General features: G+C 39.8%; 1 protein-coding gene across 1 annotated transcript; it reads right to left on the bottom strand.

Annotated features, from left to right (window-relative positions):
- Positions 1 to 5186: 5186 nt before the first annotated feature.
- Positions 5187 to 7290, bottom strand: LOC134204542 (uncharacterized). The gene is made up of 3 exons (XM_062679355.1): positions 7017 to 7290; positions 6495 to 6959; positions 5187 to 6213 (listed from the first exon to the last, which is right to left on the bottom strand). Exons 1-3 carry the CDS (start codon positions 7210 to 7212, stop codon positions 5222 to 5224), a joined length of 1653 nt encoding a protein of 550 aa, XP_062535339.1. The 5' UTR covers positions 7213 to 7290; the 3' UTR covers positions 5187 to 5221.
- Between the last annotated feature and the right edge of the window lie 6260 nt (positions 7291 to 13550).

Genomic DNA, 13550 nt, shown 5'->3' with positions numbered 1-13550 from the left:
CAGAAGGATTTGGATAATTCTCGCTTAATTTTTCAAAAGGACCTAAGTATCATTTTTTTCATGAATTAATTTGAATACTGCAATCAATAGCTTTCATGTTGTTCTGTTGGTTGCGCTTTTCAAATTAATGCATAAAAAAATATTACTAAATCCTTTCAAGATGAAGCGAGAATTAGTCTACAACTCATTGTCACAAATCGCATAGGTAATGAAAATTTGGAATGAATGTTGACATACTAAAAAATTAATTTAGAAAAATCAATTGAAAACATTAGGCCCAGAATTTCAATTCGGGACTGATTTGCGATTTGGGCGTAACTTATTTCGTAAACAAAAATTGGAATGCAAATTCCCGATAAAGCAAGCATTTCTCGCTTAACTTTTCAAAAGGACCTAAGTAACATTTTTTTCATGAATTATTTTGAGTACTGCAATTATAAGCTTTCATGTTTTTCTGTTGATTGCGCTATTCAAATTAAATCATGAAAAAATGTTACTTAGGTCCTTTTGAAAAGTTAAGCGAGATTTCATGAGAAAATTATAGTATGCATTCGACAGATTAAGCTTTCCTCTATCAGATAAGGGAATTAGTTTTGGATAAAAACGCTTGCATTCTACGGAATTCATGAAACAATGTTTGTTTACAAAATAAGTTACGCCCAAATCGCAAATCGGTCCCGAATTGATTTAGGATGTTTTTCGGAGTTTACGATACAAATTGATCTTTTGTAACCTTCAGCATTACAATCAAGCTGACATTGTGGTCACCAACCAGTTAATCTCATCGTCATACCACTCTCAGATGCAAAGACGCGGGAACACGAAGTACAGTCACTCTCAAAATTGAGCGTACAGCATGGATTAGATGAATATATTCGATAATTCCAAAGGAAATTTAATTGTTGGCTCGGTTGTTTTTAATGCATTTCAATATTCATCCCTTCCTTCAATGTATGCGTACATAAAATTGTTGAAATTTTTTCTCTAAAGTTCATTTATTTGAAAATAATCTCAAAATACGCCTATTAGATGTGACAAAATTGAGCGTACAGCTAATGTTTTTCTATAAAATTTCTTATTATAAACACGATTAATGTATTTTAATATTGTTTTTTCATGATTATATTTATAATAATAAACATCCACTACTTAAACATTCAATGTTTTGAAATTAAACCATGTTTTAATCAAAATGGCGAACAAGTAAGATGTATAAACAATATTATTTAACAATTCAATGCTGTTGGGCAAAATAGATGCTTTAAGATATGGATTTCACCGGCATCGTATCTTATATATGATAGATAATTGAAATCGAGCGAGACATACGATAAATTTGGGAAAATTCAGTCGGTAAATGATGAAAACATATGTAAACATACAAAGAAAACGACAAATGCTGGGAACGGCATATTTCAAATTAAGTATAACTTTATTTAAATGTCGATGTTTAGGTAGCTTATAAGCTCAGGACATTCATTAATGATAATATTAATAAAAGAGCAGCACACGGATACATTATAAGATGTCATTTTATATTTGAAGACTCAGTCACCGTAGGAACTAATTTGGTTGCATCATTTAAATTCACCAAAATATCATTAAATAAGCTGCCGAACTCTCAAAAAAGTTTATTTTTACTCGCCACATGGAGATCATCCAATTGTATCCCTTATGGTAACAGACCGTGGAGTTCAATCCAAATTTAATTATGAAATTACGATTTTAGGCTATCTTTTCAATATTCAATCAGAAGTGCTCTACGGGATTGAAAAGCTGTTTTTATGTTCGGTACCTTAACATGCACCTTCTACTTTTAGAATTTGACTGTGAATGATTGGATTCAATAATATTACTCTTAATGATAGACCTGAGACAATAATCGAGCTTTAAAACAAATTTAAGTTAAAAACATACTAAATTTGAATTATGTCATTCCTAACATTTGTCGATTTCTCTGTATGTTTACATATGTTTTCATCATTTACCGACTGAATTTTGACAAATTAATCGTATGTCTCGCTCGATTTCGATTATCTATCATATATAAGATACGATGTCGGTGAAACTTACAAATTAAAGCATTTATTTTGCCCACAGACATTGAATTGTTAAATAGCAATGTTCTTACCTCTCACTTGTTCGCCATTTTGACCAAAACATGGTTTAATTTCAAAACATTGAATCATTTTAAGTAGCAGATATGTTTATTATAAATATAATCATGAAAAACAATATTAAAATACATTAATCGTGTTTATAATAAGAATTTTATAGAAAACATTGGCTGTACGCTCAATTTTGTCACATCTAATAGGCGTATTTTAAGATTATTTTCAAATAAATGAACTTTGAAAAAAATTTCTACATTTTATGCCTTGCATACATTGAAGGAAGGGATGAATATTGAAATGCATTAAAAACAACCGAGCTAACCATTTAATTTCCTTTGCAATTTTCGAATGTAGTCAACTAATCCATACTGTACGCTCAATTTTGAGAGTGACTGTAATTCACCCGCCTCCTCCATAATTATTAGGTTCTGCAGCAACAGTACGTAACCTCAATCGGATGAACTCTTTGACAGTTCAGTAGTACTCTCGATAGAGCTCGGTAGTGGTGTTTACATTTCCGAGTTCACCGGATTTGAAGTGCGATTTTCGAGTGATAATTATTTATATTTAATGTTTCTCTTATTTATTTGTGATTTGTAACTATAGTTTTATTCAAATAAAGCATAATATGCATTGATCGAAATAAAAGAAACACCACGTTTTCTTTTAAGTTCTGTTGCTATAATAATTAGCTACAAGCTCAGGCAAAATGATGTTTTCGAAATAAATCTTTGCTTTTCTACAGGAGTCCTTCCATAGCATAACGTCCTTCTCAACGTGTATACAAAGCTGCTCCGCTTCACTCCACACATAAACATAGCCGGAACGAGCATCTGAAGCGAATATTTGGGATTGGACCTGGAGATAATACTCAAAGTCCTTACGGAATTGGAATGTTTCTTCATGGCGGACAAGATAGTCAAAGTCATCGAATGTTATTTGCTTGTTAAGTAGTTTTTTCTTGGCAATCGGAAAGGATGCTTTTCCACAGCAATCGCACTCCACCAAGTAATCCGGAGTGGCTGCTAAATACGGTTCCTCCTGATGGATAAAGATGCCACATTCCATGAAACGAGCATTCCGGTGATACTGAAATTCCTTTTGAAGGTTTTTCTTTGCTCTAGTTTCGTTATTTCTACCGTATCTAATTGCTTCAGATTCTGAATTTACGTTATATGGATGGCAAATCCTTTTCAATAAAGACATCTTAGTTGGAACAACAGATGGTGATGCATGAACACACTGGCGCATCAACGAAGCTGTGATGTGGCCAATTCTTAACCCATCGCCATAACTCACTGCGGTTCTGAAGCCGGGTTAGGCGTTCAATTTGGATTACATCTTGGTTAGTCAAGTGGAAGCCCTCAATAGCTTTTCGAATTTTCTCAATACTTTGAAATTCCAGTTCTGGGCGGAATTGCCTAGCTAAAACGGGTTTTTGTTCCAGAACGACTTGGTCAGGTATATAGTTTTGGCGGCAGTCTATGCAAGTCTGACATCTGAACCACAGAATTTCTTAACAATGGCTGGTTCTTCTGTATCACTTTCTAACGAAGATACAAAATCCAAGAAATGCTGTTCATTGGTATGAATATTGAAGTCGTCGTTTCTCGTTATTTTAAACCCATAATCCAAATCATCCACAGAATGATTTAAATCCTCTCTAATTCTTTTCGCCGGTCTGGCCCAATATGACGGTAATTCAGTGACTGTCACCTGAAACAATCCATTTTATGTTAAACTCCGACGATATTCAACAAAATTAGTTTGATGCAAATATCATACCTTGTATGTAGATGTCATAAAATGTAAATTTGACAATGCAAATAGTAACGTGCTTACGTGGGAGCATGTTTCACTCAAACCTGCTACGCACGTACAATGAGCACTCTGTACGGATCCATTGGGTTCAATAATGATCCATGATATTAGAGGTGTCTCGTTCATTCGCATTGAGTGATTTACCTGAGCAAATTCGGATTAAAAATTCAACAACTGAAGTAAATAAAATAAGTAAATAAATACGTACCTTCCCTCTAACAATGTATACATTTTTGAATAATCCACCATGCACACTATGGATAAACCCAGCCTCAAACTTTTTAAACGCTTCTATGCTTCGTGTGTTCCGGATGTAAGTTTTCCCAGGTACCGTGTGATTAATTAAATAATTTACAACATGTCCAACGGTAACGGTAGTTGGAAAGTCTCGCTCGTTCAGTACAGCTTCAAACGGGTCAACAAAATTCACAACCTTGATTTTTTCAACGTATCGTAACTTATCCGTTTTTGGTAGACCATTTGCATAAGCAGAAAGTCGTCCTAAAAATTGGCCGTCCATTTTCAAAGGTTTGTATCAACTAATGACAATTTGATTGATTGACGATTCATTCACTAGCGCAAGCTTATTCCACACACACATACACAATCACGTGCGCGAACGCGAAGTACCCAGCATGAAATGTAATAATGCACACGTATACGCGTACACGATTACGTTTGTACTTGGTACCTTGCGTGGACGCGGCGTGCACGCAGCTTGAAAAAACGCTACGTTGGCATTGACCATAATGCGCGACTACAAAGCAAGACCATGGGTGGCTGAGTTCGATACCCGAAGCGGACTAGATTTCGGGTTAGAAAATTAAAATGCATTACAGAGGCGAATGACTGCCAGAGGGTGCCTAAAGCCTCTTAAAACTAAAAAGAAGAAGAATTTAAATGAAAACATGTAGCTAATGACTATGGAAGTGCTTAAGCCAGTCGTGCACTGATTTTCATAATGACAAATATTCAAATATTTGTCAAGTTTGTCCAGACATCTATTGAACTGATTAGAAATCGACATGCATTATTGCCAGGGAAAAATAAGATGTACGAACATTGATATAAAATTACTCTATATCAAGTGATATAGCTCGTAGTATGGACAGCACATGAAATTCGCGGCGGCTTATGATGACTACTAAGAAGAAGACGATAGGTACGATACGAAAAATCCTTCCACAGTGAATAATTTGAATAAAAAAGTCATTAAATATTTATTATCTAAATTGTTTTTATTGGCTTTTCTTCAAATAACATATAAGTTATTTTGGCCTAAATGATTAATGAATTATTGGCTTATTCAAACTTACTAGAATACAAGCGACTTTTACGATTAAATCGATTACAGTTAGTCCATTTTGAAACCGAGCTAGTGTATTAACAGAAATCGTGCCTGAAAGAATTGAGTATTTCTCTCTAATATTTCCTATTATTCGTTCTACATGAATCCGATGTGTAGTTATTTGTTTGTCGTCATTTAGTTCGTTCAATGAAAATTGTTTCTTTTTGCGGAGAAAATTCGGAATGTTCAAAATAGCTTTCTTACTTGCTATTACATCGGCTATGTCAAATCCTTTATCGGCTAAAACTACGTCACCCTCATCTACTAAATCAATAAATTTGCTCTGTCTGAATATTTCTTTGTCTGAACACCTTCCAGCAAAGCCGCTTGAAATGAATGCCACTGTGCCATCGGGGTTCATGGCAATCAAAAACTTGACAGTCTCATGCTTTTTATAGTTGCTGTAGTGACTACAGGCGGCTTTTAGGTCAGACGGCGTTTGGCACATAACTTCGAAACAATCTATTATATACACCCTCCTGGAGCCAAATTGCTTCACAAATTTATCCGGTGTATGCCGCAATACGACTGATTTTTGAGTTGGTTTGATTGCCCATTTACAGCATTCGTAGATTATGTACAGTGTGCGATGAAAATATTTGGATATTGTTGTCACACTCACATTGTAGTCATGCGCCAAAGATGTTAATTGAGAATTTAGTCTCAGTTTTGTCAAAGTCATTAAAAACATTTGATCCTTCGAAAATTCGCAATACGGTTCATCAAGCGAGGATTCCAGATACTTATAAAGCTTGAACAAAACTGAAAATTTGGCCACCCCTGTGAAATATTTGCAGCTTTGATCGTTGTTGATGAAGTTTAGTCCTCTTCTTGTTGCTAGCAATTTGGACTCTAATTCGTAATTTCTAGCCTGCAATCTTAGAACTTCGGAGTAATATTTTTGAAATATTTCTTTAGACCAGCACACTCCTGAAAAATAAAAGCAACATTTTGAATTAAAATCAAGGAATAATAAATTAGAGAACGTCCACAAATTACGTAGAGAGGGAGGGAGGGGGGTGCAGTGAAGTGTGACAACCCATACAAAAAATTCAGATGCATCATACAAAAAGTGTGACATAGGGAGGAAGGGGGTTGAAAATTAAAAAAAAATCGCGTTACGTAATTAATGGATCTTGCCTTATAAAACTGTTTATTTGCTACAGATTATACTGCTTCATTTTATGCAAAATACCGTAAAAAATACTTACCCCCTGCTTGAATTCCAACATCTTTTTTTTCAGTTGATAGTGCCATGGAGTATGTGGCAACATTTGTATGATCATCGAATTGTTGGTAATCTGAGTCATTATTTTGCTTTGATCCTCTGGTTTCTGTCTCTGAAGGGTTATTTGAAGGTAGATCGTCGGAAGAAACATGTTGTATTGCAGTGGTATTCGATTCCGTGATAGAAAATTCCTCGGTTGGAACATTCAGTGTATTTTCTTTAATTTGTTCTGGTCTTGGTTCTGGAGCATCGTACATGAGTACATCAGATTCGGAACCCTGGACAGCTTCGTCGCTGGCCTTCATCGTATCTTCTTCGTCTTGTCCTTCTACTTTGTCATAAGAAGAGAAGTCGTCACTGTCTGGATCAAATTTCAAACTGACGTTAGGCAGTTCCTTTGTAGGTACCCAATCTACGTCATTCAATTCGTTCAGACGTGCAGGTTTACCTTTAAAAGATCAATCCCGTTAAAATAATTTATTTTAATGTAGGTTTTTCAACTTACCAGAAACGAAGTGTCGGCCACAAACATAATTCCATTTTGGATCGCTTCGTATACGTAGCGCAACCAGCCACCGTTTCCTTCGCTCCGTGTTAAGTTTATTTGTCAGCAAATCTGTACTGCTTTCTGGGAACCTAAATAGGCTACACTTCCCTATTTTCCCGGAACGGCATCCCTTCACTACGCACTTTTTTGCCATAATATTAGAATTATATTTCACATATATTTCCCAACTGCGAATTAAAGTTGCAAACAAATCATACAATCCGACCGGTGGTTCAACGAAAAGTACTACTGAACTGTCAAAAAAATTCATTCGACAAGGACCGAATTCATTCGTGACGTCATGCTGTAGTACCTAATGCCGGTCCTCCTACATTCCCCTTGGGATGACATCGACAGGATTCATTCCACAGTGTATTACAACAATACCATCTCCAAGCTCATCAGATCCGATGGATTAATGAATGGATGGAGAAGACGACGCCACCCGCTCCATAAGCCATAAACTGAATGATGACGACGCTGACAGTGAATCAGAACAGTATTTCCCGAACATTTACCGCTCCGAACTTTTTCTTGTTTGCATAGGGAAATTTTTATTAGATGCATATACAATGGTTTTGGCATGATTCGCATTTATTACAATTTTTATAAGAAAAGTAGAATCAAAAAAAATAAATGTAGTTGCAGTTACTCCTGATTGCAAACGAAATTGCGTTAAGTTGCCTTTTGTTTGTTCGGTAGTTTCTTTCGGAAGTCTTCTGTGTTTAGTAGCAAGTCCAGGAAATCGTTTACATTTCTGCTCACATGTCTATTATAATCTTGTATACGCTTATTGGGCTGCAAAATGGTGGGTTGACATCAATGAAGGAGCGCCCAACATAGCTCTGGTCCCCACAAGTTCCTATCTAACGCTTCCACACGGGTCCTCCGATGACAAAAGACCGCCACGGTGTGTCTATGGGGAAACATTATTTTTCAAAAATCAGTATTTCTGAAACACCCACCATGTGAAAGTAGATGCTCTCCTCTTTCATATAGTGGGTAAACTAAAATGTTCTATCGGGGGATCTAGAACAATTTTTATTTTTTCACTATTTTTGGTGCAAATTCCATAGAAATCTCAAATGATAGCCGATTTAACCCCCCCAAAAATGTATGGAAAAATGACCCCCGATAGAACATTTTAAAAATGCACTTACGTGAAAGAGGAAACCCTATACTTTCGTGTAGTGAGTGTTTTAGAGATACTGATTTTTTGAAAATAAGCCTCTTCGGACAAACACACCGTGCCGCCAGCTAAGCGTCTGCCTCGTACCCCGCAGATGATTAACGAAATGCTGTATCGCGTCAGCTATACCTAAGGTGGCAGCACCACCTGCGCGATGTAGGTATCGCGACCCCAGTAAGGTAGCTTACGCCTCTCAAATACCACGAAAAATGGAGACAGAAGAAAAAGAGAACCCATCCGGCAAATCAATGAGGACTATGATTGGAAACTCGGTACCAGGAATGTCAGGACCTTAAATGAACCTGGACGAGAGAGCGTTCTGGTTCGTGAACTGCAGAAGGTTGGTTGGAGTAAACGCGGCCGCTATTCAAGAAGTCCGATGGGCTAGATCCGGAGAACGTTAATTCCGAGCCGTGGACTCCACGACCAGCACTGCATTCAAATATAACATCTATTACAGCGACGACGGAAAAGCAGAGTATAGAGTTGGTTTTGTAGTAATGGGCAAGCAGATGAAGCGAGTGATGCGGTGGAAACCCATTAGCGAACGAATCTGTGTGTTGAGGATACGGGGCAAATTCTTCAATTACAGCCTAATCCGACGACGTGAAGGACACGTTTCATGAATGTCTTGATAAAGGCTATGGAGAGTGCCCAAAAGCATGACGTGAGAATTGTTATCGTATACGGTAACGCTCAGGACGTTGGGTGGAGCAGAGAGTATGTCCAAAAGCCTGACGATCCCTCCCCAGGCCATCTGCTAGTTGTGGCGCCTGCCTAGGATGTGGTGGGGTTTGACAGTGGACCCTGTTAAACCTCTATAAAAAGCCGCATGTATCCGCAAGTAGGCTCCACCAAAGCGACCGCTTAAAGCGCACAAGCCCAAATACTGGTGTTAGGTGGGACGCTAAACAGCCATGACACGACGGCCCTCCGACGAGACAGGAGGATTGCGTAGGCCCAATACGCCGCATTTAAAAACAATCATTACGAACGACATAGAAGATAATACAACTCAATACAATCGGCAACGACCTAGGCAACGAAAAAAGGATCACGATTGGAAGCTTGGAACATGAAACTGCAAGTCGTTAGACTTCGTAGGTTGCGACAGGATAATCTACGATGAATTACATCCCCGCAAGTTTGACGTCGCAGCGCTGCAGGAAATCTGCTGGACAGGACAGAAAGTGTGAAAAAGCGGGCATCGAGCGGTTACCTTCTACCAAAGCTGTAGCACCACCAACGAGCTGGGAACCGGATTGGGTGGCAGCCAATCATCGCAAGGATGTGCAAGCTGAGGATAAAAGGCCGTTTCTTCAACTATAGCATCATCATCGTGCACTGCCCACACGAAGGGAGACCCGACGACGAGAAAGAAGCGTTCTATGCACAGCTTGAGCAGACATACGATATAAGCCCACAGCGGGACGTCAAAATCGTCGTCGGTGACATGAACGCTCAGGTAGGAAGGGAGGAAATGTGTAGACCGGTCATCGGACCGGATAGTCTGCATACCGTATCGAACGACAACGGCCAACGATGCATAAACTTTGCAGCCTCCCGCGGAATGGTAGTCCGAAGCACTTCCTTCCCCCGCAAGAATATCCACAAGGCCACATGGAAATCAGCTAATCAAGTAACGGAAAACCAAATCGACCACGTTCTAATCAACGGTAAATTCTTCTCCGACATCACCAACGTACGCAACTACCGCAGTGCGAATATTGAATCCGACCACTACCTCGTTGCAGTATGTCTGCGCTCAAAACTCTCGACGGTGTACAACACGCGTCGGAGTCGTCAGCCGCAGCCAAACATTGAGCGGCTACAAGACGGTAGACTAGCCCAAGGATACGCGCAGCAGCTGGAAGTGGCACTCCCAATGGAAGAGCAGCTAGGTGCAGCATCTCTTGAAGATGGCTGGAGAGATATTCGATCTGCCATTGGAAGCACCGCAACCGCTGCACTAGGCATGGTGGCTCCGGATCAGAGAAACGACTGGTATGACGGCGAATGTGAGCAGTTAGTTGAGGAGAAGAATGCAGCATGGGCGAGATTGCTGCAATACCGCACGAGGGCGAACGAGACACGATACAAACGGGCGCGGAACAGACAAAACTCGATTTTCCGGAGGAAAAAGCGCCAGCAGGAAGATCGAGACCGTGAAGAGACGGAGGAACTGTACCGCGCTAATAACGCACGAAAGTTCTATGAGAAGTTGAACCGTTCACGTAAGGGTCACGTGCCACAGCCCAATATGTGTAAGGACATAAACGGGAACCTTCTTACAAACGATCGTGAGGTGATCCAAAGGTGGCAGCAGCACTACGAAGAGCACCTGATGGCGATATGGCAGACAACGGTGGCGGTATGGTAATGAACCTAGGAGCACGTGCGCAGGGCATGCGACTTCCGGCTCCGGATCTCCAGGAAATCCAGAAGGAGATCGGCCGGCTGAAAAACAACTAAGTCCCTGGAGTTGACCAACTACCAGGAGAGCTGTTTAAACACGGTGGTGAGGCACTGGCTAGAGCGCTGCACTGGGTGATTACCAAGGTTTGAGAGGCTGAGTTTCTGCCGCGGGAGCGGGTTGAAGGTGTCGTGTATCTTAACTCCAAAACGGGCGCTAAGCTGGATTGTAGCGACTCCCGCGCAATCACATTGCTGAACGCCGCCTACAAGGTACTCTCCCAAATTTTATGCCGCCGACTAACACCAATTGCAAGAGAGTTCATGGGGAAGTACCAGGCGGGATTTATGGGTGAACGCTCTACCACAGACCAGATGTTCGCCATACGTCAGGTATTGCAGAAATGCCGCGAATACAACCGCGAAGTCAACGAGAAGCTATTTTTGCAAATCAAAAACAGAGTAACTGACACACAACACGGCTTTTTTAAAGGTCGCTCGACCTCAACAAATCTCCTTCAATTCGTAGATTTTTCATTGAATGCAATGGATAACGGCAACCATGTAGAAGCTCTATATACGGACTTTAGCAAGGCATTCGATCGCATTGATATACCGATGCTGCTTTTAAACTACACAAATTGGAATTGAACCACGACTCCTGAAATGGCTTGAATCATACTAACTGACCGCCAACAAATTATCAAATTTAATGGACACAAATCAAAACCAATTCAAGTCACTTCGGGAGTCCCTCAAAGCTCTCATTTGGGCCCTCTTCTTTTTATCTTGTACGTAAACGACATTTCCTTCATTCTGAAAAACATTAAAGTGTTAATTTATGCCGATGATATGAAGCTCTTTATGGAAATAAGAAATGAAGTCGACATCAATGTATTCCGCAATGAAATAGACAAATTCTACATATGGTGCAAGAAAAGCCTATTAGTACTGAATGTAAAGAAATGCAACTTAATATCATTTAGCAGAAAAAGAACAATACCAAACATTTCAATCGCATTAGGAAATCAGAATGTGGAAAAATGTGAAAGAGTAAGGGACTTAGGAGTAATCTTAGACTCTAAACTTTCTTTCGTAGACCACTACAACACAATCATTCACAGGGCTAATAACATGCTAGGGTTCATAAAGCGTTTCTGCTATAACTTTCATGACCCATATACAATTAAACACTTTATGTAGCTTATGTTAGATCAATAATGGAATATTGCAGTATTGTATGGTCTCCTTTCTCAATCACGCACGAAGAGAGATTAGAATCTGTACAAAAGCAATTTTTACTATTTGCTCTTCGTAAATTAGGCTGGACATCATTTCCACTCCCATCATACAAAGCACGCTGCATGCTTATTGACATACAGACTTTGAAAGAGCGGCGTGAAATAGCAATGGTTTCCTTCGTAAATGATATCGTTTCGCAACGTGTTGATTCACCTGAAATCTTATCAAAATTAAACTTTTATATTCCTTCAAGGCAACTTCGTAATCGCACCTTATTTATAACAAACTATCATCGAACAAATTATGCCAAATTTGGACCTTTGAATCGAATAATGAACATTTACAATCAACACTGCGAAGCTATCGACTTTACAATGTCTCAGCAGAATCTTAAAACATATTTTAATAGAATTCGAAATCGCAACACATAAGACAAAAGATATAACATTTTTTATCTGTACTATTTAATCTCTAGTTAATTTGTTATTATAAATATATGGTAAATACTTCACAATTTATGTATATTAGCATTAAGAAATGAAAATTATGTATATTTATATGTACTAGTCTACGACGGTTGACGAAAATTAATAAACATAAACAACGTGCCCACACATCATCTATTTATCGACTTCAAAGCCGCATACTATACAATCGATCGGGACCAGCTATGGCAGCTAATGCACGAAAACGGACTTTCGAATAAACTGATACGGTTGATCAAGGCGACGATGGATCGGGTGATGTGCGTAGTTCGAGTTTCAGGGGCATTCTCGAGTCCCTTCGAAACGCGCAGAGGGTTACGGCAAGGTAATGGTCTTTCGTGTCTGCTATTCAACATCGCTTTGGAGGGAGTAATACGAAGGGCAGGGATTGACACGAGTGGTACGATTTTCACGAAGTCCATCCAGTTATTTGGTTTCGCCGACGACATTGATATCATGGCACGTAATTTTGAGAGGATGGAGGAAGCCTACATCAGACTGAAAAGCGAAGCTAAACGGATTGGACTAGTCATCAACACGTCGAAGACGAAGTTCATGATAGGAAGAGGCTCAAAAGAGGTCAATGTAAGCCACCCACCACGAGTTTCTATCGGTGGTGACGAAATCGAGGTGGTTGAAGAACTCGTGTACTTGGACTCACTGGCGACCGCCGATAACGATACCAGCAGAGAGACGCATAGTGGTTGGAAATCGTACGTACTTTGGACTCCGCGAGAGGCTCCGATCGAATAGAGTTCGCCGCCATACCAAATTGACTATCTACAAAACGCTTATTAGACTGATAGTTCTCTTCGGACACGAGACCTGGACGATGCTCGTGGAGGACCAACGCGCACTGGGAGTTTTCGAAAGGAAAGTGCTGCGTACCATCTATGGTGGGATGCAGATGGCGGACGGTACGTGGAAGAGGCGAATGAACCACGAGTTGCATGAGCTTCTGGGAGAACAATCCATCGTTCACATCGCGAAAATCGGACGACTGTGGTGGGCCGGGCACGTAGCCAGAATGTCGGACAGTAACCCGGTGAAGATGGTTCTCGACAACGATCCTACGGGCACAAGACGGCGAGGTGCGATGCGGGCAAGGTGGATCGATCAGGTGGAAGATGACTCGCGAACCCTCCACTGCGTGGTTGGAAACGT

The sequence above is a fragment of the Armigeres subalbatus genome, unplaced genomic scaffold (assembly GCF_024139115.2).
Source record: "Armigeres subalbatus isolate Guangzhou_Male unplaced genomic scaffold, GZ_Asu_2 Contig656, whole genome shotgun sequence".
Taxonomy (NCBI): Eukaryota; Metazoa; Arthropoda; class Insecta; order Diptera; family Culicidae; genus Armigeres; species Armigeres subalbatus.
Note: the sequence above shows the minus strand (reverse complement) of the source record. Positions and strands in the feature narration are given on the sequence as shown.

Bases quoted from the DNA above. Each gene is read 5' to 3' on its own strand.
- LOC134204542 (XM_062679355.1), bottom strand. From the start codon at position 7,212: ATGGCAAAAAAGTGCGTAGTGAAGGGATGCCGTTCCGGGAAAATAGGG. The intron at 6,960-7,016 runs GTAAGTTGAAAA...GATCTTTTAAAG, and splicing joins TGGCCGACACTTCGTTTCTG to GTAAACCTGCACGTCTGAAC. The intron at 6,214-6,494 runs GTAAGTATTTTT...TTTATTTTTCAG, and splicing joins TGTTGGAATTCAAGCAGGGG to GAGTGTGCTGGTCTAAAGAA.